The 23,024-nt window shown below is 55.4% G+C and overlaps 1 protein-coding gene across 4 annotated transcripts; it reads left to right on the top strand.

The window, feature by feature from the left end:
- Positions 1-5,788: 5,788 nt before the first annotated feature.
- Positions 5,789-22,713, top strand: STK11 (serine/threonine kinase 11). Of its 4 annotated transcripts, XM_019657308.1 has the most exons (11): positions 5,789-6,951; positions 14,348-14,431; positions 15,134-15,223; positions 15,929-16,061; positions 16,145-16,281; positions 17,069-17,196; positions 18,810-18,867; positions 18,939-19,135; positions 19,397-19,485; positions 21,239-21,452; positions 22,160-22,246. In XM_019657308.1, the coding sequence occupies exons 1-10, from the start codon at positions 6,662-6,664 to the stop codon at positions 21,434-21,436; spliced, it is 1,404 nt and encodes a 467-aa protein (XP_019512853.1). In that variant the 5' UTR covers positions 5,789-6,661; the 3' UTR covers positions 21,437-21,452; positions 22,160-22,246. The 4 variants fall into 4 exon arrangements, with proteins under 4 accessions (XP_019512853.1, XP_019512855.1, XP_019512852.1 ...); XM_019657310.1 differs by lacking the exon at positions 22,160-22,246 and having other exon boundaries at positions 21,234-21,400; XM_019657307.1 differs by lacking the exon at positions 19,397-19,485 and having other exon boundaries at positions 5,792-6,951; positions 22,160-22,713.
- Positions 22,714-23,024: the final 311 nt, after the last annotated feature.

Genomic DNA, 23,024 nt, shown 5'->3' with positions numbered 1-23,024 from the left:
CGTCCCAAGCCAGCTCTTAACCAACGCACCACTCGGCCAGACGTGTGTGTGTGTTTTAGAGCTCACCTAAGTAATCCATGATCTCAAGATCCTTGACAACTACAAAGTTCCTATTTCCAAGTGAGCTATTTCCAAGTGAGGTCACATTCACAGGTTCTGGGTATTTGGACAACATCTTTTGGGGGCCCTCATTCAACTTTTACTTAAAAACCCTACTGGCCATGTCAGGACACTTTAATTCCAAACATAATACCCTAAATGTCATTCATCCATAAATCTCGTGTGTATGTAAACCAATGGTTTCCAGCCACAGGTGATCAGGTGATCCTTCAGGGGATTGACATGATGTCTAGGATATCTATGGTTGTCATAACTGGTGTGCTTCTGGCACCAAGGAGCCAGGGATTCTGCTCGGCACCCAACAGGTCTCAGGACCTTCACAGACAATGACCTAGTTGGATGTCCACAGTGCTGAGGGGAAGACCTGGTCTAGAATGAATGGTGGATGACCATCAGTATGGGAGTTGGCATCCCTGCCTTACCTGTGACAAGGTCTAACAAGGGATGACAGTCTGGGTGTCACTTCCCTGAGTGGGTTTTAAACCCTGGGGCAAGCATCCCACACATAACACGTGAGTATACCCAGGGTGCCTGGGACACCATCCCTTGCTTGCCCCCTGGCGGCCACAGACCTGGCCCCTCCCTCACTGCACCCTAACATGCAGCCAGGGTTGGATTCTGGAGGGGGCTGACCTCATTTTGGAAGGACCCCCTCTGGTTCCTGCGACCCCACTCCTGGGAGCAAGGCCTGGGCCCATGGTGAGCTGGGCCTCGGGTCAGGAAGTAGACTTTTAAGAGACCCACTGAGTAGGAGGAGATCCAGTATGGAGGCAGCCAGCCAGGAGACTGGACAGGAGAACTGTTGGCTTCCTCTGTCCTCAGTGGGGAAGGGGTGAAGGGGTCTTGGCACCAGAGCTGTGGGAGTCAAGAGGGTCAGCAATGGGGCAAGTGGATCTAGGGGCTGGTTGGCTGTGGAGTTCTCCATTTATAATCTGAAGCCACCCACCTGTAACCTGGGGCCTTCCACCTATAAGCTGGGGCTACAACCTGTGACCCGGGATCCTTAACAAAACCTGCAGGTTGGTGACAAGAGAATGCAAGAAAGGATTTTTCCCAGGGCTATCACAAATATTCATAACTGCTATCTATCCCTGTGATTATTCCCATTTGTCACAGTTTGCCTTCCCAGAGACCAGGTTCTTTCAACCCAATGTTGTTGCTGGCTGCTTAGTCTTTGCTTTTCATGGTGGTTCATGAAGTAATAGTAGACCTTACTACCAATGACCTCATAGTTGATGACATATGGTATTGTTAATCCCCTTTTCCGAGAAATAGCAAAGTGAAGCCAAGACCCCCCAACTGAGGATTTACTCTGGGAAGAGGGCTGGGGCCAGTGAGAGTCCCTGGAGAGGCTGAGAACAGCCCTCACGGGGATCTCAGGCCCCATGATGCTGGGAAGGGCTCTCCAAATCTGGTTCAAGCTGGCATGGCCTGGGTGTGATGCTTGCTACGAACCCTACGTTGGCAGGACAGACATCTGGGCAGCCCCAAAGCCCGCATCACCTTGAGCAGATGGTGCTGGAATCCTTACAGGGCTCTTGGGGGCTCCTAGGCTGGGCACTCAGGTATGAGTACCTGTGTCACCAAGGATGTGGGCAGGTGGTTTCCCCTCTGCATGTCTCAGTCTGCTCACCTATGGTGGGAGCACAGGAAGGGGGACTTTAGAACATTACATCACCCCAAAAAGCAGCCTGTCCCCATCAGCAGTCACTCTCGACCCTCTCTCCCAGCTCTTGGCAACCACTAACCCACTTATGGTCTCTGGATGTGCTTGTTGTGGATGTTTCACATAAATGGAATCACACTGAGCTCTGCATGTTCAGGGTGCATCCACATTGTGGCAAGTCCCGGTGCCTCACTCTTTTTCATGGACAAGTGACACTCCAGTGTGTGGGCCACACTGTGTGTGTCCATCACCTGTGAATGGACACGCACATTGTTTTTACTTTTTGGCTGCTGTGAATCCTGCTTCTGTGAGTCTCTGCAGACAAGTTTTTGTGTGGATGTGAAATTGCTGGGCCATATGGAGACACTGTGTTTAACTTTTTGACTGTTTAACAACATAGCCGCATCTTTTCTACACAGGTTCTGGTGTCTCCACATTCTTGTCAATACTTGTTATTGTCTATTTTTATTTTATTTTATTGGGGAACAGCCATGGTCATTGGTTACACATTGCTTTCATGCTACAATGGCATAGTAGACTATTTTAAGGAGGGCGCAGCTTACAGTGGCCCATGCAGGGATCGAACTGGCAACCTTGGTGTTAGCAGCATCACGCTTTAACCAACTGAGTTAACTGGTCACCCCTCCATTTTATTTCATTTTTTATTTTATTTTTGATCATAGCTATCCTAGTGGGTATGAAGTTAAATAACATTTCTTTTAATCTAATATATCTAAATTATGTCATTTCAACATGAAATCAGTGTAAGTTACTGTGTTTTCTCATAGTCATTAATGATATATTGATATATCTATATCTATATATATGTATATATATATATATATATATTTAAGATAAGCCTTTGAAACACAGTGTATAGTTTATAGCACATCTCAGTTTCGGCAGCCACATTACAAGAGCTGAATAAACACATGTGGCTAGTGGCTGCGGTACTGGACAGCACAACTCTCATTGATGAGGGTACAGCAGTGATTAAGACCCAGCCCCAGCCCCAGCCCCAGAGAACTCCCAGTCTAGTGCCAGAGACAGAAGAAAAATGGGTAAAAAAAATATATATATATATATATATAGGGCTGGCTGTGTGGCGCATTGATTAAGAGCTGGCTTGGGACACCAGCTCTGAGCAGCAGAGCCCAGGTTTGGATCCCACATGAGGGGCAGTGACACTGCCCTCTACAGCTAAGATGGTGAACAATAGCTCAACCTGGAGCTGGGCTGCCATGAGTCATCGGCTACGGCGTAGGCTGCAGCCCCTGCTGCTGTGGGGTGCCATAAGCTACCGTGTGTGGCTGGCAGCCAGCGTGAGCGGCCGGCAGCTGGTGTGAGCTGCCAAGAGCCGCTGTGAGTGGCCGTCCAGAGGCCGGTGACCAATCTGCCTCACCCGGGAAGAGCACAATGATGGTGCCAAGATGGGCCAGTAAAGCAACGACCTCCACAACTAGACTGAAGAACAAAAGGACAGCAACTTGTCTGTTCCCCTTCCCCAATTCCCCAATAAAATCTAAAAACAAAAAATTATATATATATATATTTTATATATATATATGACACAACTTATGATGGTGACAATGATTAAGAAGAAAATCAACCTGGAAAGGGACTATGTTCAAGGGGATGACCAGGTTTGCTTCTTGGAAGAAGTGACATCTGAGCAGAGATTTCACCTTCAAGGACTTTCTGCAAGCCACCTGATATTTCCCAAGTCCCTTCCATATGTTCTACATATCAGGAGAGGAGTGTGGGCTCTGTGAAGGAGAGTGGGGCGCCCAGCTGCCAAGAAGTTTGGGCATAAGCCAGCAATAAAAAAAAAAAAACACCAAAAAACCAACTACCAAAAGGAATTTGGGTTGGGCAGGGTTCCCTCATTTACTGTCTTCTCGGAGAAATTGTTTAGAACTGATGTTACTTCTTCCTGAAATGTTTGGTGGAAATTCCCCAGTGAAACCATCTGAGCCTTATTTGTGTTGACTCCAAGAAGAATACCTGCCAAGAAGGACACCTTGTGGTTAACTTGGGCCAGATTCATAACCAGTCAAGCAGCCATTGTTTACAGGGGCCTCTCACCCAAGCTGCATGTTTGCATGCTGGAGAAATTCCACAGACTGGGCTGCCAGTCTCCTGCACTGTGCTCCTGTTGCCTGAGTCAACCCTTAGAGAGCTTCTAGGGTGGAAATACAACCATTAGGACTCAGATTTTTCTTGTCTAACCAGAGCTGCACAGTTATATCTCTTTTTGCATCTTAACTGACCAATCAGAATGGTGCTATTTGGATCAACCGGTGAGGATTTGAAGTTTTAATTTGCATAGAAATGGACCAATCGATGATCAGGGGTGGGAACTTCTCACTATATAAGGCAGACTCTTGTGCTTCCGGGGAGAGCGAGTTCAGTTCAGTTTCTATTAAGGGTAGGACTCATTGTTGGCTGGGAGACCCTTTATTGAGGGTTGTCTTTGTTGAGAGGTTTTTCACTACAGATTTAATTTCTTCGATAGATATAACACTATGCAGGTAATTTATTCTTCTTGAGTTTTCATTTTAGTGTCTTTCAAGGTGTTGGTCGATTTCAAGTAGGATGTTGAATTTATGGGTGTAGAGTCGTCCCTAGTATTTAATCCTTTTAATATCTGCAGGGTCTGTGGCATCATTCCTGGCATTAGTCATCATCTTTTTTGTTTGGCCAACCTAGCTAGAGTTTTGTAAAATTTTTTGGATCTTCTCAAAGAACAATTTTTGGTTTCATTGATTTTCCCTGTTCTTTTTCTAGTTCCTTGGTTTCTGTTATTATCTTTGATTTCCTTCTCTAAAGGAGTTTTGGGCTGATCCACGTGTTTTGATTAGGGCTTGCTGATAAGTTGGTGCAGCTTGTGCCTCTACTATTCCAAAGCCACACCAGTCCCCCTTATATGCGTCATTCCAGAGTCTGATGAAACTCAAGGATTGACCCGTCCCCAACAACATGTACATGGGACAACTCAAGTTTTAGGGAGTTCACAGCTCATGGACTCAGAACCCCCTGCCTGGAACTCAAATCCGATGTGTCCGCTTCCAATGTTTTTCACTTTTTGACTGCTGTGAATCAGGAACTTCACACAAGACAGTTTGTTCTGGCAAAAAAATCTATTGCTAAAAAGCAGAAAAGGTAGAAAATACGGGCCTGGTACAAGGGAGATATTTTCAATTTCATCAAGCTGTATTCTATGAACTTTTTTGTTTTTCACCCACAGCACTTTGCTGGGACAATCCCAGTTCTGTTCTGTGTTTTCACCCGAGTTCCTCTAGGGCAGAGACTGTCACACGCACCTCTCTTCCACTCCTGCCTCCCAGATGCTCAAGGCTTTTCGCCTTGAATTCGCCACTTTTTGACCCTTGACCTCGCCTCAAGGTGGGTCCAGGGAGAGGGAGCCCGAGCAAGCGCCCGGCTGGGTCCACCGAGGACTGCGCCCATGCTCACAGCTCTTCTGAGGAGGCCGTTGACGCTCGCGACCTCCGACCCCAGCCCCAAACCCCTCCGAGGTCAACGCCACAGACCCACCTCCCGACGCCCGTTTCCCGCCCCGTCCCATGACGGGCGTCTCCGCGGGCTAATGGACGAACCGTATCCACCCCTGCGGCGGGGCCGAGCAGGAGCGCCCGCCTTGGTCCAAACGGACCAATCGATGGCGGCGGTGGGACGGCCCGTGGGGGCGGGGCCTGTCCACTCGGCCAACGGGTGGGCACGTCGGCACCGCGAGAGGTGGGACCGCGGTAGCGTGCGGCGGCGCGGCAGCTCAGGGCGGGGGCGGGAGGTAAACAAGATGGCGGTGGCGTGTTGGGCGCGGGACGGGGGGGCGGCCCGGGGCGTTCGCGAGTGAGGCGGGGGCGCGGGCGGCGGGGCCGGCAGCGGCGGCGGGGCCAGGCGGCACCGCAGCCGCCTTGCATGGGCTGGGCCCCCACGCCGCCCCGCCTGCTCCACACGCGCGGCGGCCGCGGCGGGGGACGCGCCGTCTGGGCCCCGGCGGCCTCGGGAACCCCCGGCCCGGGGCCTACGGCCTGCGCCTCCTCGGCCGCCCGGAGCCCTGTGTGGTCCCGCGCCCCGAGGGCCGCTGCCGACTGCGTTCGGGGCGGAGAACGAGCGCGAGCTGCCGTTTGGGGCGGGGAGTGCTCGCCGGGCCCGCGCGGCCGCTTGGGGGTCCCAGGCCGGTTCCGACGGAAGTTGCTTGCTGTACCGGGAGGGCCCCGGGCGGCCGCCAGACCACCGAACGCGCACCCGGGGCTAGCGGTAGCGGTCCGAGCCTATACGGCTCCTGCCGCTTCTCGGGACGTCCAGGACGACCGGGCCGCCGGTAGACGTCCAGATCCCCAGCGAGCTCGTCTGCCCAACTTTGGGGGCCCCGGGGCCGGCCGGCTGCCGCGGGGCTCCGGGCGCGCACCGTGGCCCCACCGGTAATGGACGGCTCGGAGAAGACTTTGCTCGGCCGCGTCCGTGTTTGTCCGAGGGTCTAAAGTTCCTGGAGGATGACCTAGCACTTCGCAGCCCCACCGGCCTCTCCAGGGCCCCCGTGGACGCGCCGGCCCGACCCGGAGCTGCCAGGCCGGGTGGCACCCAAACTTGTGACGCTCCTTACCGTCGGCTGCCTGGGGCCCAGACCAGACACGCCTCTTGAACTTACGTTTAGTACAATCGTTTCTTTTTGAAGAAGGGTTTTTTTCTTCTCTTTTTTTTTTCTTTTGCGTTTTTGTTGACTTTCTTTTTAGCGAAGGGAATTTTTTTGGAGGGGAGAGGGCGGGGTACAAAAAGAAGAACCGCTCGCGGGGAATCCGTAAAGGTGATAAAGGACAGCCGGCAGTGGGAGTCGGAGGCCTTGGGTCCACGATGGATGTGGCGGACCCGCAGCAGCTGGGCATGTTTACAGAGGGCGAGCTGATGTCGGTGGGGATGGACACGTTCATCCACCGCATAGACTCCACCGAGGTCATCTATCAGCCCCGTCGCAAGCGGGCCAAGCTCATTGGCAAGTACCTGATGGGGGACCTGCTGGGAGAGGGGTCCTATGGCAAAGTGAAGGAGGTGCTGGACTCAGAGACGCTGTGTAGGAGAGCAGTCAAAATCCTCAAGAAGAAGAAGTTGCGGAGGATCCCCAATGGGGAGGCTAACGTGAAGAAGTAAGTGTTGGTTTCCTGGGTTGGACAGCCAGGGTTATCCTACTTCTCCCTCCTTCTTTCTATCCTTCTTCCTTCCTTCCCTCTTTTCCTCCCTTCTCCATTCCTTTTTCCTTAAAAACCTGAGCTGGCCAGCCGGCTCTTGTGTTCTCCTTGCCCGGGAAGGTGTCGTCGGAAACTTGCTTAAGTAGTTTCACAAAGTCAGCTAGCTTGTTGCAGGTGGGCTTTAGTACTTTGGGCCTCTTGGGCGCCAGTGTCAAAGCCCTCCTCAACAGGAGTGCGCCCCTCACCCCCCTCAACCTTCCAGCTTGCCAAAGCACTTAGGTGTCCAGTGGAACCAGCCAGTGCTTGTTTGGCTCTGAGTTTTTGCACGGAAATGGCCCTGGCAGCCAGTAGGTTTTCCGCGCAGCGAGCAGCCGGTACTGGCGCCAGGCAAAATGCGATTTGTTTATCCTGTTGGAGGGGAACCCTGTGGTTGCCAAAAATAATTGTTTGCACCAGCTTATCAGTCAGCAGGGGGTACATAGCTCATTCCGTCAGCCTGGGATATGACAGTAGACGTTCCTGACTCTAGGTCCGTTGACTCCCAGAGGGGAATTGCTTGTGTCCTGGTGAACTTTTTACACAATTTTCTTCATGAACCATCTGCTCCTAGGCATCCCGGACGTCCCAGGATGTGCGCATAAGAATCCCTCAAGAGAAGTGGGGGTCCCTGCCTCCTTCCTCTTGCTGTTCTCAGGACAGGGGCACCGTTGCTTATCGCGGCGGGATGGGGGGACCCCACCCTGCCCACACCCAGACTCCCCCCAGCCTCCAAATTCACAGAAGGGGTTTATTTAACGGGCCAGGCAGCAGAACTGACTGTGACCTTGGATGGTTCCCACATCTGCCAGGCCCGTCCTGTAAGTGCTGCTCACCGGCTCTGCTTTCACCCACCTCCTTCTCACCCTGTAGGCCAACCCAGGCAAGTGGAGCTGTTTTAACTTGCTCTGGGACATCTTGGGGGAGATGAAATGGGGGATGGAGCAGAGAACTGGGGCCAAACTGACCTGGTTTCTGGTCATTGTCTGTAGTCAGAGCAGCCGGCAGGTGGGCTGGGCAGTGGGCAAGGTGGGCCCCTAATTTGGTGAGGCCTTTTTATAGCCCAGCCTGTGGACACTGGGAGGTGTGGCCTGCGCCTTAGGACCAATTGGCCACTTCTCTCGCTCTGCACCAGTTTGTTATCTGTGAGGTAGGGGGTGGGCAGCGTCCTGGGGGAGATTGAGGCCTTGAAAGACAGAGCCCTCCTAACAGCCAACTGAGCCTCACTTCCAAGTTAGAAACCCCCACTGGACTGCTGGCCTCTGAGTCAGGTTTTCTCGTTAAGCCAGAAGCACATGGGGACAATGTGGCCCTTGAGCTGCCAGGTTGCCGCAACTGTGGGTTGAGGGCAGTGAGCGCCTACATCCAGAATGCTGCCCTCCCTCTGGAAATGGATACCCCCCCACACACACACTCTCTAGGGCAGTCCTTGTCCTCCTGGCTCATCTTAGGTCTCATCCCCCATCTTTCTTGGAATGGACACTGGTCCATCGACATGTTCTGGTGCAGACCACTGATGCCGTGCACCCCAGGCCCCAGCCCCTCAGGAGCAGCACCCCGAGGTAGGAGGGATTCCAGCACCAATTGATCTGTCTAATTAGTCACCCAAGCCCACCCTGCTGGCCATTGCAGGGGGTCCTTAGGGTGTAGACCCGACCAGGGAACTGACTGGTGACAGCAGGGTTGAGGAGGTCCCAGAAGGTCCGCAGGCCCCCGCTGCCATGAGGGCAATGTTGGGGTGGGCGAGGACCCCCCTTTGTTAAGATGTAACATTCCTGTGATAAAGGTACCCGTTCACAGGCAGTTTGCACATGCCAAGGTCAAGTTAGAGGGCGTTGCACCACTCAAGAACTTCCCTCATGCTCTATTGGAGACACACATGACCAGAACCCGGCTGGAGGGCAAGAGTGCTGGCGTCCAGCCTCTGGCTTCCTCAAGGGTCAGCCGAGGTCCCAAGAGCCCTCAGGAGACGTGTGGGTGTGTTGTGTAAGGGCTGCGTGAAGCTGGGTCCCTCAGTGTTCATGGGAAGAACTGGAGGGGAAACTAAGGCCAGGGAGGCCAGTGGTTTGTGGTCCGCAGCCAACCAGACGGTTAGCATAAGGTGTCAGCCACAGTGCACTGTGCTGGCACCCAGTTTCATCAGTGCAGGGCTGGCCCCGAACTGTCCTGTCCACTTGGTTGTAGCTGGGATCTTCTTCCTTGATCCCCTGCTCCTTTGTCCCAAGTCTCCACTTGGAGATGCAGTGGGCCTGCCTCCTGCATGTGGGACTGTGGTGCCAAGGGGAAGGGGTGTTCCGGCTGCAGGGGAAGAAGGCTCCTTTGTTTGCCAGAGGTTGAATAGACGCCACTCCAGTTATCTTTCATAGTGGAATGTCTGGAACCTTCTAGACAAGCCTCAGTTGGCCTCCAGTTTGGGTCAGAGCTTTTTCTGAAATAACACTTGCTGAGGTGGTTGGCCAGGTTGGAATGCCCCTCCCTTCATGGGGCTTCCTCCAAAAAGGCATCTGTCCCTTCTTGCTTGTTCTTCCAAAAAGGATTTGGAAGTTTAAAAAAAAATCCTCATAATTTTAATATTAACACATCTTTTTTATTTGTGTTTTTTTTACCCTGTCCAAGGACTTTTTTTTTTTGTATTGGGGAACAGCCATGGTCGTTGGATACACATTGTTTTCATACTACAATGGCATAGTTCAGGGGTCTGCAAACTTTTGAGACAAAAGAGCCAATTCTGCCCCTCACAAGAATTTAAAAATTATTCGAGAGCCATAAAACAAATGAAATCTCCATTATGTGAATAATATCCTTTAAAAATTTTATAAATGAAACTGTGATAGTTTTATTTTCATTTTCAATTTTACTTCAGAGCCATAGTACATACCCAAAGAGCCACATATGGCTCGCAAGTTTGCCGACCCCTCGCATAGTTGATTCTTTTTTTTTTTTGCATGTGGATATTCAGTTTTTTTAGCACCATTTGTTGAAAGGCTATCTTTTTTTTTTTAAGATTTTATTGGGGAATTGGGGGAGGGGAACAGCATTGGGGAATCTAGGAAGGAGAACAAACAAGTTGCTGTCCTTTTGTTCTTCAATCTAGTTATGGAGGATGTTGTTTCACTGGCCCATATTGGTATTATTGCGCTCTTCCTGGGTGAGGCAGATCGGTTGCCGGCCACTGGACGGCCGCTCACGGCAGCTCTTGGCCGCTCACGCCGGCTATCAGCTACTATCGGTAACTTATGGCAGCCCACTGCAGTTCCACTGCAGCCTGCACTTGGTTGTAGCTGGGATCTTCTTCCTTGATCCCCTGCTCCTTTGTCCCAAGTTTCCACTTGGAGATGCAGTGGGCCTGCCTCCTGCATGTGGGACTGTGGTGCCAAGGGGAAGGGGTGTTCCGGCTGCAGGGGAAGAAGGCTCCTTTGTTTGCCAGAGGTTGAATAGACCTGTGGCGCACTGCAGCCCAGCTCTAGGTCGAGCTGTTGTTCACTATCTTAGCTGTAGCGGGCGCAGCGTCACTGGCCCTAATGTGGGATCGGAACCGGGGCCCTGCTACTCAGAGCTGGCGTCCCAAGCCAACTCTTAACCAACACGCCACTCCGCTGGCCCCATAGTTGATTCTTTTAGAGGGCACCGCTCACAGTAGCCCATGCGAGGATCAAACCCTCAACCTTGGTGTTATCAGCACCACGCTCTAACACTAAGTGAGTTAACCGGTCACCCCCTCTAAGGACTTATTAACGAAAAGTAAAACTCCCCTAAGGACCACTTTATAAAAATAAGTTGTATTTCCTTCTTTTTCCAATAGGCATTAGAGCTGCACAGATCAAGATCGTAAAAGGCGTCCTTAGACTCACCCCCTGCTCCCTCTTATCTGGGGGCAGCAGGCTTTCCTGCTGGTTTAATCCTGGTAGGCTCACTCTGGGGGGCAGGCAGTGAGTGGGTCCAGCCCTGCAGGCTGCAGGAAAGCCCCCAGGACAGCTGCACAAATGCTACAGCTCGATTCATAAAATCTTGACTTGTCACCAAATAGTGGTCTTTGTGGTTTTTTTTTCTCTTTTTCATTAACTGTTTAGAAACCTGAAACAGTTTCACTCTGCTCAGGGCCTACCCTGCAGCCCGAGCCGGTCCACCTTTCTGCCCCACAGCTGGTGTGACCCCACCCTGTGCCATAGACATGTTTGCTGTGTCAGTGGGTTACTTTGTGCTGTGTTGAGTGACAAGCTTGAGGGTATTTGAAGGGTAAGTCGCCAGAAGTGGAGTTTTTGGGTCAGAGGGAGCGTGCGTGTATTTGATAAGCTTCTCCAGACTGCTGGTCCCCCAGCCTGTCTAGCCCAGCGTCCATGGCATCTCAGTGTCAAGTCATTACCTCTTCTCTATTAAGTATGGTTTCTGCTGAGTGTCCTCCGTCCATGTTTGGGAAATGACATAATGTGACGTGCGTGGCCACCTGGGCTGTCCCTTCTCCTTGGCTGGTCTGCCCTCTGTGTGGTCAGGTCCTTGGCGAGGGATGGTGGCTCTGCGAATGGACACACCATGTCCAGGCTGGATCAGGCAAGGCCCGCACTGCCTTGCGCTGATTGGCGGGTATTTGGATCTGGATGGTGAGTGGTTGGGATTTTAGCACGTCAAGAACCAGAGCCCTGGACTTTGTCGGCTCTTATTCCCATTGGCACCTGCTGGGGCGCCTGCCCTCCTCAGTATTGGGTAGGATTCTGCTGTGAGGCCAGACTGGCCGGCTGCCAGAGGTGACAGCAAGATAGCTCACCCTCACTGAGTGTCCTGGAGGCCTCCCTGTTTGCCAGGTCCTTCCCTGGCAGAGGAGGGAGTCTGCAACGTGGTGGGAGCGCGGGGTGCTGGGCCAGGGTGCGTGTGCCATGTGGCTCCTCACCTGTGAGTGTCGGGTCACAGCTGAAGCTTCCCTTTACCCCACATCCACCCTGTGGCTGAATTGTAGTTTAACAGCTTTACTGAGATATAATTTATGTAATACAAAATTCACCCTAGATATGATTTACGTAATATAAAATTCACCCTATTAACGTGTAATTCAGTGGCATTTAGTACTTTCACAGATTGTGAAACCCTCACCACTACCCAACTCCAGAACATTCCATCACCCAAAAGAAAACCTGTCCCCATAAGCAGTCACTCCCCACAACCTCCCCCAGCCCCTGGCAACCATGAACTCACTTCCTGTCTGTGGATGTGCCTGTTCTGGACATTACATAAATGGAATCACACACTATGTGGCCTTGTGTGTCTGGCTTCTCTCGTGAGCACCGTTTTCAAGGTCTGTCCACATTATGGCGAGTGTCAGTGCCTCATCCTTTTTCACAGTTGAGTAATACTCCCGTGTGTGGGTGGGCCATGTGTTTGTCACCTGTCAAAGGGTTGTTTGGGATGTTCCCACTTGTTGCCAATTAGGACTCCTGGTGCTGCAAACGTTTGTGTGCAAGTGTTTGTGTTTAACTTCATTTTTATTGCATTTCCCCGCTTTAGTCGCCCTCCCCGCTCTGAGGACCCCTTGCTGTGTGTTTAGAAGCCTTAGCAGAGGGGCCAAGCAAGGGGTGAAGGGATCTTGCTCAGTGTCCCTCTGCCATCGTCCCTCCCTGCCCATCGAGAAGGAAGCAGGGTGGGGTGTTTCCCTGGCAGTGACTGTGGCCTGCCCTATGTCTTCTAGCCGTCCCCAGGTGTTTCTGGCTGACCATCGAGGTGGCCACTTTCCATGCCTCTGCGGGCGTGAATGGCCTTATGATCTGGCTCTTCAGTTCCTCTTGGACTGAACATCGAGGCACTGAACTTGGGCAGTGCCTGTGGGCAGGTCCCAAGAAGCAGAAGCAGCCTCCCTGATCTGGAAGGCCCCGCTTTCTCCTGTGCTTCCTGTATCCTGGCTGGGCGCTTGGCTTTTGCTTTCTCTTTAAACATTGTTCTCATTTTCTGGCCAGAGAGGCACGGTGATAGAAGCCCTTCTGTGCCCTCTGGGGCTACTGCAGCAACAGTTTTGGTGGCCGTCTCTTACGCTCTCTCTTGGCTCAGGTGGTGTTGATCGATCGCACGTCTGGCCTGCGTTGTCTGCACACAGGATCCTGCTGTGAGCAGCGACACATGGTTTTTGCTATACGTCTCCGAGAGGTTGATAGTGTATCTGCTCTTTCCTTGTATAAGTGCTGGGACGCATGTGTTTACACAGAATGCTCTGATCCAGTTACTAGATAAATGAATACCACCCTCCCAGTGCATCATCCTTGTTAAGCTCATGGGGCTGGTTTGTCTCACTGCTGAGGACAGGCTGTCATCATCTACTTTGCGTCGGAATTTGTCCCCACGGTGACCGTGGGCAGAGGGAGGGCATGGCCTGGGGGATGGGTCTGGGCCTAGGTTATCCCTATACATGGAATGTAGAACCATGGGTCTCACCCTCTTACCAGTAACGACCTGAAGTGCCCACTCTTGCTGCAGCCACGTGGCCTTGTGGGTAGTCTGTGCTGTGTTTAGGAAGGTGCTTCTGGACTTGGACAGTCATCTCTACCAATTGCTCCCCAATCCTGCTACCTCTGCGCCCAAGGGGCCCGTGTCCTTGGTGGGTGGCTTCTACCCAGGGGCTTCTGCATGGTGCTGCCGAGAGCATGTTTGAGCAGGTTTCTGTGGGAACATGGCTTCAGTTCTCCTGGGCGTACCCCTGGAACGGAATTGCTGGGTTCGCTAGTAACTGCTTAGCCTTCTGAGGAGCTGCCAACCACTCCTCTCCCTCCCCTCCCAGCTGTGCAGACCCCTCTCCTGCTCAAACTCTTGGAGAGGTAACATGTGGAAGGCCGTCTGCAGAGTGGGTAGCGCTGTGCCCTTGTCACAGGCTGGCAGACGTGGTCGGTGCTAGGTGGGCAGGGCGGCCCTGGTGTCCATTCTGGCAGGGCTGATGGGGCCGCCTTCTCCCCATGCCCATTCCTGGAGCAGCTGAGGTCTCCAGGCCCCTTCTGGGGAGGCCCGGCTTTGCCCTGTGACAGCCCCATCTCTGGGGCCGTGCTGTGAACCCAGCTCCGCACATAGTAGGCGCTTATGCCACCCTCACTCTGCTGCCCCTGTGTGTGGTCTCTTGAGAAACAAATTGTGCGTCTTCAGTTGAAGTGCATAACATGTCCTAATTGCAGGTCCCTGTCCAGGCCCATTCAGCTGTCCGTGTGCAGACTGGCACGGCGGAGAGGCAGTGCCAGTGCCTCCTGGTTCTCTTGGCGCCTCAGAACTGGCGTGTCCTCTGCATGGCGTCTGAGTGCGAGCTCCATGTGCCACCATGCAGAGGGCTCGGCTGACACTGTCCTCTCTCCAGGGAAATTCAGCTACTGCGGAGGCTGCGGCACAAAAACGTCATCCAGCTGGTGGATGTGCTGTACAATGAGGAGAAACAGAAGATATATCCTTTGGGGCCGGGGTGGGGGGACACGGGCCATGACACTCGTATGTCTGTTTTCCCAGTTATTCTGAAGCTAGCTAGGGTCCCCTGTCACTCCACAGCCCAAGTGGGAGTCCTGGGTCTGGAGAGAAGATGCTTTCCGGCCTCAGTCTGGGAGACCCCATGTTTGGGGGTGCCCCATGGCAAGCACTTCCCTGCTTCTGGCATTTGGGTCTCGCCTGCAGGGGTGGGAGGTGTGTCACTCTGCAGAAACACTGGCGTGTCCTTGGCCTTTGCCCTTTATTGAGGGGGACAGCTCTCTCTAGGACATGTGGCCCTGGCCGGCTCCAGCTCCCAGAAGCAGGTACATGGGGGCCCCAGGTCCCTCTGAGAGGCCCGTGTCCTTCCACAAAGATGCTCACTGGCTCAGTGATGGGGTTCCCAGCACGCAGTTTCTTTCTGTGCATGTCTCAAGGCTGCCCCTGGTGGACATGCAGCTGCCCGTACCAGCCCTGCAGCCTCTCCCCTGCAGCCCCTCTCCCACTGGCCTGAGACACACAGCCACTTTGGCTCTCCTGGCTTGGCTTCCCCTGGTCTCCCACCGCCACCACCTTCCAGGGTCTTCTTCCCAGCTGTTTCCACCAGCTGTCCATCTGTTCCCCAGGGTCAGGCACTGCTTGGGGTGGGGCTCTTGGCCGAGCTGTGGTTTCCTTAGCACCGCACGTATATGGTGATGGAGTACTGCGTGTGTGGCATGCAGGAGATGCTGGACAGTGTGCCCGAGAAGCGCTTCCCTGTGTGTCAGGCTCACGGGTGAGTGCGGCCTTCTGTCCTGCCAGGCCACCCACAGACCCCCACGGGCTTCGAGGATTCAGCCCCGTGTTCCAGCAGCTTTTTCTGATTATCAGCTAAATAAGGCTCAAGTGTGCTTTAAGTCCTATTCAGAGCTTGGGCGGACTGGTTTGTGGTACCCCTGGGTGGTACCCCACTCTCTGCGCACCTCCCTGCTCCGATATGCCTGCTTCTGAGGCTTTGGGATCCCCTGGTCCTTGGGAAGTCCCTAACAGTGGCCCGTGCTGCCACTGCTGGCTGGCTGGACCCCCTGGGGAGTCCTCTTCCCTCTGGCCACCCCATTGCTGCAGGACCAGCTGGCCTATGGTGTGAGTGTAGGGGATGCCGGTGGGGTGGTGTAAGCCTGGGTTCCTGGTTCCAGGAAGGGCTCCAGGGTGGCTACATGGATGTGTCCAAGCCGTGTGTGTGTGTGTGTGGGGGGCAGCAGCAGGGGAGAGTGTCACATGGCCCTTCAGCTGATGGGGAGCATAATGAAGTGCTGCTCGGTCAGGAGAGGCAGGTAGGGGGCCAGGGGGCCAGAAGCAGCTTAACCTTGCCCATGGCCCCTGGTTCCCTGACTGGCCTTATGTCCTGTCACTTCTGTTTGCCTGGCCCCAATGGCTCCCAAGCTGCGGCCTCCTGTCTTTGGTCCTGCTTGGTGACCCCAGGTGGCCACTGTCCCCTCAGGTACTTCTGCCAGCTGGTGGACGGCCTGGAGTATCTGCACAGCCAGGGCATCGTGCATAAGGACATCAAGCCTGGCAACCTACTGCTCACCACCGGCGGCACGCTCAAGATCTCCGACCTGGGTGTGGCCGAGGTAGGGCACTGCCTGGGCCAGGTGGGGCTGGCGCTCCCTGAGGACCGTTCCTGAGCTGCCCCCCACTTCCCACTCTGTGACAGGCCCTGCACCCATTTGCTGAGGATGACACGTGCCGTACGAGCCAGGGCTCCCCTGCATTCCAGCCGCCAGAGATTGCCAATGGCTTGGACACCTTCTCTGGCTTTAAGGTGGACATCTGGTCGGCTGGAGTCACGCTGTAAGTGCCTGTGGGCCCTGGTCCTCTCACCCCACCCCAGGGCCCCTCTTTTGCCCACCCTGCTCAGGCTCCAGGCTTCCAGAACCTGCCCCTCCTGGCGGGTACCCCAGACACCTGACTACTGTTGGGTGGCTAGAGCATGGGGCAGCTGTGGAGCCAGTTAGCAGCCCCTGTGGGTGGAATTGAGGGCTGCTGCCCTCTCAGTTGTCTAGGGTCCTACTTTTCTTCATTCCCACTGACTGACACCTGGCCACACTCATCTTGTGGGCGAGTTCTGTCTGGATGATTTATACTGAGAATTCTCAGACGTGCAAGTTGAAATCGTTGTTCGGCCAACCGCCATGTTCCCCCCACCCCATCCTGCTGTGTCCTAAGTTGGTCTGTCTGGCTATTAGGGTGCATCCCTGAGCACTGCCACATGAGCAGCACTGAGTGGGCTTCAGAGTTCTCTGGAACCCTGTTCATTCTTGAGGTTGGCACTTATGCTGCAGACTTGCGGGCACAGTCCCCAGATCCAGAACTTTCCGTCCATCCTTATACCAGGGCAGCCGCCATTGTGGGCATTCACATTCACATAGCATGTGACCCACCCTTTTAAAGTGTAAAATACCAGTGGTTTCTAGTATTTTCAGTGGTGCAGCCACCACCCTTTATTCCAGAACATTCCCCCCAAAATGAGGCCCTGTAGGTGAGGGTGGTTTGAGGCTTCTGTGCCAGGCTGATTCTGGGCCAGGGCCATAGGATGAGCCCTGACTGACTGGGCCTCTGCCTTCCCCTCGGGGCGAAGCTACAACATCACGACAGGCCTGTACCCATTCGAGGGGGACAACATCTACAAGTTATTCGAGAACATTGGGAAGGGGGACTACACGATCCCAGGCGACTGTGGCCCCCCGCTCTCGGACCTGCTTAGAGGTGAGGACCTCAGGACGGTGACTGACCATGGGCCCTGGGGAGGGGCAGGACGTGGGTGTGTGTCAAGGGTGGGCTGCCAGTGGGTGGTGGGGGTTCTCTTTGCAGGCCTCCACCCTGCCTTTGCTGCCCATACATCCCACTGCTGGTGGGGGCGGAATTCCCACTGGGTGTGGAAAGTGGCTGGGGCCAGGGAGGGCTGACACCTCGAGGCTGAGCCTTGTGCTCCACCACCTGCTATAGTTTCCCCTGTTCTGATCACCCCCCCACCCCCACCCCCACCCCCCAAATAGCAGGGAGGACCCCAGCCCACTTGCTGGGTCATGAGCTTCTTGCTGTATTTCCTGGATGGTGCAGCAGGTGGCGCTGTCCAGCCACAGTGCTGTGGGCCAGGTGTTGACAGGTAGGTGTGAGTCCCACTGGTGTCCTGAGGTTGACTGAAGTGTCTGGATGAGACAGTTTATTAGTGTGTCACACATCCAGTGTTGGCCCAGTGTATGACTGGTGTTTAGGATTTATCAGTGCAATACCGTCTCAGTTTCTTTTCCTGCCCTTAGTCAGGCTCTGGTTTGTGACTGACCTTATACTCCGTCTGCATTGGACACCTGATCAGTGCCTAGACTTCCTACAGTGTACAGCTGGAAAGGTCGTGTCACGTTCCCAAGCCGCCCAAACACACCTTAGTTTCCTAGCAGCTAAGTCAAGCTGGCTCTTAGGTGTGAGAGCTCTCGGCCTGGAGGCTCTGCCTGTCAGCCGAGGTAGATAGGCCATGTCTCTGTGAGTCCTAGAGGCACACTGGCTCTGAGCGCTGGTGTCTCAGAACCCCCAGGCATGCTGGGAGGGGATGTTGCTTGCACCTGTGCCAGGGTGTGGATAGCTGAGGACAGGGAAAGCAGAAGCAGGCAGGGCCCCCTCCCCCCAGCCCCAGAGCAGTGAGGCCTCCACTGTGATTGTACCCCCCACACACACATACACCATACCACTCAGACTTTCAGACCTCAGCTCCCAAAATTGGTGCAATTTTCTGAGAACAAGGTCACCCTCTCGTGGGTGGTGATAAGAGCTCAGAGCTATACCCGGTCCCCTCCTGTGTGTCATGCTCACTTAGGAGGGACGACTCCGTCCTGCAGCCTAAGTGTATGCCACGGTCAGGTCTTGCCCCTTCCAAGTGAGTGTCTTGTTGTGGAACTTGACTCCGGGCATGTGAATACCCATGGTGTGGGTATTCTGTCTCGGGACACAGACTCCTGACTGGATACCATGGGTCACTGGCTTTGCTGGCTGGATACTGGAAGAAGGTAGCCATGTACTTCCTTGTCCTGGATCATGTGGACAGCAGGTCCAACTCCATGGGATGTGGCTGCATCCTGCCTGGCCTACTTTGGTCTCCTTGGGGAAGGTAGTCTTCCCGGCCTTGTCTCCCAGCCACACTGCCCGCGGTTCTGCAGTTTTCCACAGGTGGCCGCGGTGCCTGGACGGCCTTGTGTCCCGACAGGACAGTGCCCTGGGGCTGCGAGTACCATGTCCACATGGCTACAGGCCCAGCACAGGTAGACAGGCGCAGGCAGGGCCCAGGCTCGGGCCTGATGCTGACCCTCCCATTGTCTCCCCATCAGGAATGCTAGAATACGAGCCGGCTAAGAGGTTTTCCATACAGCAGATCAGGCAGCACAGGTGAGTGTCCCCAAAGGGCCTGCGTGGGGAGCTGGGTGTCACGGGCCATCCTGATGTGCCGGCTTCCACAGCTGGTTCAGGAAGAAGCATCTGCCAGCTGAGGAGCTGGTGCCCATCCCGCCAAGTGCTGACTGCAAGGACCGTTGGCGCAGCATGACTGTGGTGCCCTACCTGGAGGACCTGCATGGCTGTGCCGATGATGAAGGGGATGAGGACCTCTTTGACATTGAGGACGACATCATCTACACTCAGGACTTCACGGTGCCCGGTGAGTCTGGCAGCTGCAGTGGCTTGCAGCCTGGCCTTGATGTTCTTAATGTTCTCAAGCCCTCAGGGCAGGTCCACCCACACTGGCACACACCAATCCCAGCAGGCCAGCAGGAGCAAGTGGGGACCCAGAGGGCGGAGGCCACCTATTCCCCACCTTCGTTCCTCGGACTGCAAACTGTATCCTGCCGGGTGGTGAACGAGGGGAATGACCCCTCTGATGGTCCACTGCCCACTCTGACATGCAACCTTGCTTCCCCAGGTGGTGAGGAGGCATCAGAGGCAGGGCTTAGAGAGGAGCGAGGCGCCCGGCACAGCCAGTGCTCACACCTTTCTGCAGAGGAAGCTGAGGTCGGGGGCATGTGGGGACTTGAGGAGGCGCCCCAGGCCTTAGTGTAGCCACCCTGCCCACTAGCCTAAAGGCCAAAGCTGCACCCCTGTGGGCCTTCACTGACCCCCAGAATCTGAGGGAGGCAGGGCAGCTTCCCCGCCCCTGGATGTGTCCCTCCACAGCACCCACATCTGTTCTCTTTGGGGGCCAGTTATGCAGACCCCGTCATAAAGGTTTGCCAGATATGTGTGCCAGTGGTGTTTGCGTCTCATCCCCAGCTTGTTGGCTGGGTGCTGGGTTTTGATTATAGAGAACCAGTGTGCCATAGTGGCCTGCAGGGTGGGCGGGGCCCTTGGGAGCTGTGTCCCACTATCCTGGGGTCTGTGGTGCCCATTGCACCTGGCCGCAGGGTCAGCCTGGATTCCCAGGAGGTGACGTGTGTATGGTGCCCTGACCCTGGGGTCCCTGGCTGTAGTCCAGTCCTGGGTCCAAGGCCTCCTGGAGCTCCCATTCTCTTCACAAAACCGGGGTGAGATGTCCTGCCTCTCAGAGGCACTAGGACCTGTGACAGGTACCTAGGTGTCGCCCTCCTCAGCAGGTTTCTTATTGACCGAGCAAGGCTGAATGAGGACCCTGCCAGGCCCCCAGAGCTGCCTCCCAAGTACCCCTTAGGCCATGTGAGATCCAGGGGTGGCCTTTCCCAGGAGGGGATCCCCAGCTTTGGAATGTCCTCCGCACCAGAAGTGGGACAGTCCAGTTCCGAGGTTGGGCAGCCAGCCACTTTTCTCTGACCTGCTCATGAGTCAGCTATGGCCTGTGCTGTGGCTGAGACCCCTCCTGCTCTGGTCCTAGTCATGGGGTCACCCTAGGAGGCTCTTGGCTGCTTGGCCTTGGCCTCCCTGGACTGTCTCCACTGTGGGGGTCCTGCCACCCACCCTGAGAGCTGGGCCTTGGGCTGGGTGTGACTGGTCAGCAGCTGCTGGCACAGTGCCTTGAGGGTGAGTGAAGCAGACCCTGGACTTGTCGGCTGTCCCTGCACCACAGACACTGCTGATGGCCAGGCTCTGGGTGGTCCATGCAGAGACCCATAAGTGCTGTGTACAGCGGGGTCCTATGAGCAGGGATGAGCTCTGACCTTGGCATACGTGGATGGGCATGGCAAGATTTAGAAGCTGTCGAGTCAGGCCCTTGTTGCCTTTGGTAGAGGGGGCTACAGGCAGCTTAGAGAAGTTTTCCACCGATGTCACAGGAGGGGGCCTCATGGCTGAGCTGCGTGGGCTCTGGGTGGAGCAATGAAAGATGGGGCCCTTCCTGCACACTCTCCTCTCCCCCAACCTCAGTGAGCACAGGAGTGCAGGTGCACACGTACAGCCCCAGGCTTGTGGCCCCCAGGATGCTGGTGAGGGTGGAGGTGGGGGCACAGTAGGCCCCCAGCACTGATCCCTTTATCCTGTGCCTGGCACGAGGAGCCGGCGGGCTATTTGAGGAGTGATGGCACATCTCACACACCTGGCCGACCCCAGTCCCACAGGGCCCAGCCAGGTGTGGTTCAGAACAGGTGAGAGGGCTGAGTCTTGGGCCCCATGCCCCAGGTCCCTGGCCTTCAAGTGCCTGGGCCCTGGCCAGCGAGCTCTAAGGCCAGCTCTCCCTCTTCCTGGGTTAGAGACCCTGTAGGCAGGACCTGGGTGGGGCCATGGCTGGGGAGCGGGGCAGCCTGGGAGGTGTTGGTTTGCGCCCCCATCAGCCCACATTGCCCTCTTCTTCCTAGGACAGGTCCCAGAGGAGGAGGCCGGTCAGAACGAACAGAGCCGGGGCCTGCCCAAGGCCGTGTGCATGAATGGCACCGAGTCGGCCCAGCTGAGCACCAAATCAAGGGCGGAGCGCCGGGCCAGCACTGCCTCCAACCCTACCCGCAAGGCCTGCTCCGCCAGCAGCAAGATCCGCAGGCTGTCGGCGTGCAAGCAGCAGTGAGGGCAGCCACCCACAGGTAGGACACAGCACAGATGACAGGAGTGGGCAGGGGTGCACTGTGTGCATTACCCGTGCTTGGCCAAGCCATTGTCATGGCCACTGCTGACCACAGCCATTTCTGCCCTTCGAAGTCCTGTCATCTGCGATCACCGCCATTAGGCTTAGGGTCGAGGGCCAAGAAGGTCACTTCCTGCAGGACACTGGCTACTCGGGAGGTAGGGTGGGGCCTGTGTGCAGGAGGAGGACCTGAGGGCTCACCCTGCCTGAGATGCAGGCTGCTACCTGGAGGGATTGCTCGACTTGGAGACGGCTGTGTGGCTGGGGGCTGGGAGGGGCTGGGGTCTGGCTGAGGCTATCATCCTGGCTGTTGTTTGGTCCTCTCCCTGCTTCCCCTTCCCACCCCTGTCTGCCCTAGTCCAGAAAGTGGGAATCAGGCTCCAGAGGAGCTGGAGACCCCATCTCCTGCTCAGGATGTGGGCAGTCGGCTGTGGGCCTGGGTTAGCAGGTCCCCTGCCCAGCTGGAGCCCCACTGAGGGTCATGCTTAATCCTGCTGGGCAGTGTGCAACTCTCAGCGTAGACTTCCTGGCCTCTCAAAACTTCTGACAGCCCCATGAGACCAGGCCTGTTTTCTTGGCTGTACCAGTGGGCCCCAGGGTGGGGCCTGCCTCGCAGGATGCAGAGCATTTACTGGCCTAGGACTGACACACCTGTCCCATCTGCAGCCCATCTCCAGGAGCCTCGGGCAGGTGCCACGGTCCAGGTTCAATGGCCCAGGTCCTCCTCAGACTTCCCACCACCTACTGGCCCATCGTCGGCTGCCCAGGAAGGCTGCTGCCACACCCTCCGTGCCGACCACCCCTTGGGAAGTGGGAGGTCCTGGAAGGCTGTGGCTGGGGACAGCAGGGACTGGGATCTAGCCTCCCCACGCTCATTGTGGGCAGTGGATACGACCTCCTGTTGACTTTGCAATCCTGTGCTGAGCCCCTCTCCCCGGCCAAGGGAGGAGGGTGAGGCTGGGCATGGGCCCCGCACAGCCCTCGCCATGCACTTTACGTTTTGACTACTGGTTCTTGCCCTGACTTCTCTACTTTGCTACATGTTAGCGCCTCCCACACCTAGTGATGAGTTCAAACAAACCTCAGCTGTGCCGGGATGGACAGGCCTGCACAGAGATGCATGCCCAGCGCCCGTGGGAGCCAGGTGGCTGCCTTGTTTTTGTTTGGTTGGTTCCTTTTCCTTTTTTTTTTTAAAGAAAAAATAAAACAGGTGGATTTGAGCTGTGATTGTGAGGGGTGTTTGGGAATTGTTGGGTGGCAGGATGTGCTGTTAGGTGAGGCATCTGAGTCTGTGCCAGGGCCTGTCCACGGACTCCAACGTGCGGGGACTGGGTGTGGTCTGTCAGTCTTGGTGATGGTGCCTTGGGATGCCTGGGCCTCCGTGGTGGGTCTGCCTTTGGCCACACTGGCCCTTGGTGTTCTCCCAGTGGTGACACCGCCTCTCCAAAGCCTCTGCTCAGCCCCAGGGCCTACTGTTCCACAGTGTAGGGGCTGGGGCCTGACAGTGGGACCCTGGCCCTTTCCCCCAAGG

The sequence above is a fragment of the Hipposideros armiger genome, unplaced genomic scaffold (assembly GCF_001890085.2).
Source record: "Hipposideros armiger isolate ML-2016 unplaced genomic scaffold, ASM189008v1 scaffold_275, whole genome shotgun sequence".
NCBI lineage: Eukaryota > Metazoa > Chordata > Mammalia > Chiroptera > Hipposideridae > Hipposideros > Hipposideros armiger.
The sequence above is the reverse complement of the archived record's forward strand: the minus strand, read 5'-3'. Positions and strand labels throughout refer to the sequence as shown.

Coding starts and splice junctions, on each gene's coding strand:
- STK11 (XM_019657307.1), top strand. CDS start 6,662: ATGGATGTGGCGGACCCGCAGCAGCTGGGCATGTTTACAGAGGGCGAG. Junction 15,224..15,928: donor CCTGTGTGTCAGGCTCACGG/GTGAGTGCGGCC, acceptor CTGTCCCCTCAG/GTACTTCTGCCAGCTGGTGG. Junction 18,868..18,938: donor CAGCAGATCAGGCAGCACAG/GTGAGTGTCCCC, acceptor CGGCTTCCACAG/CTGGTTCAGGAAGAAGCATC.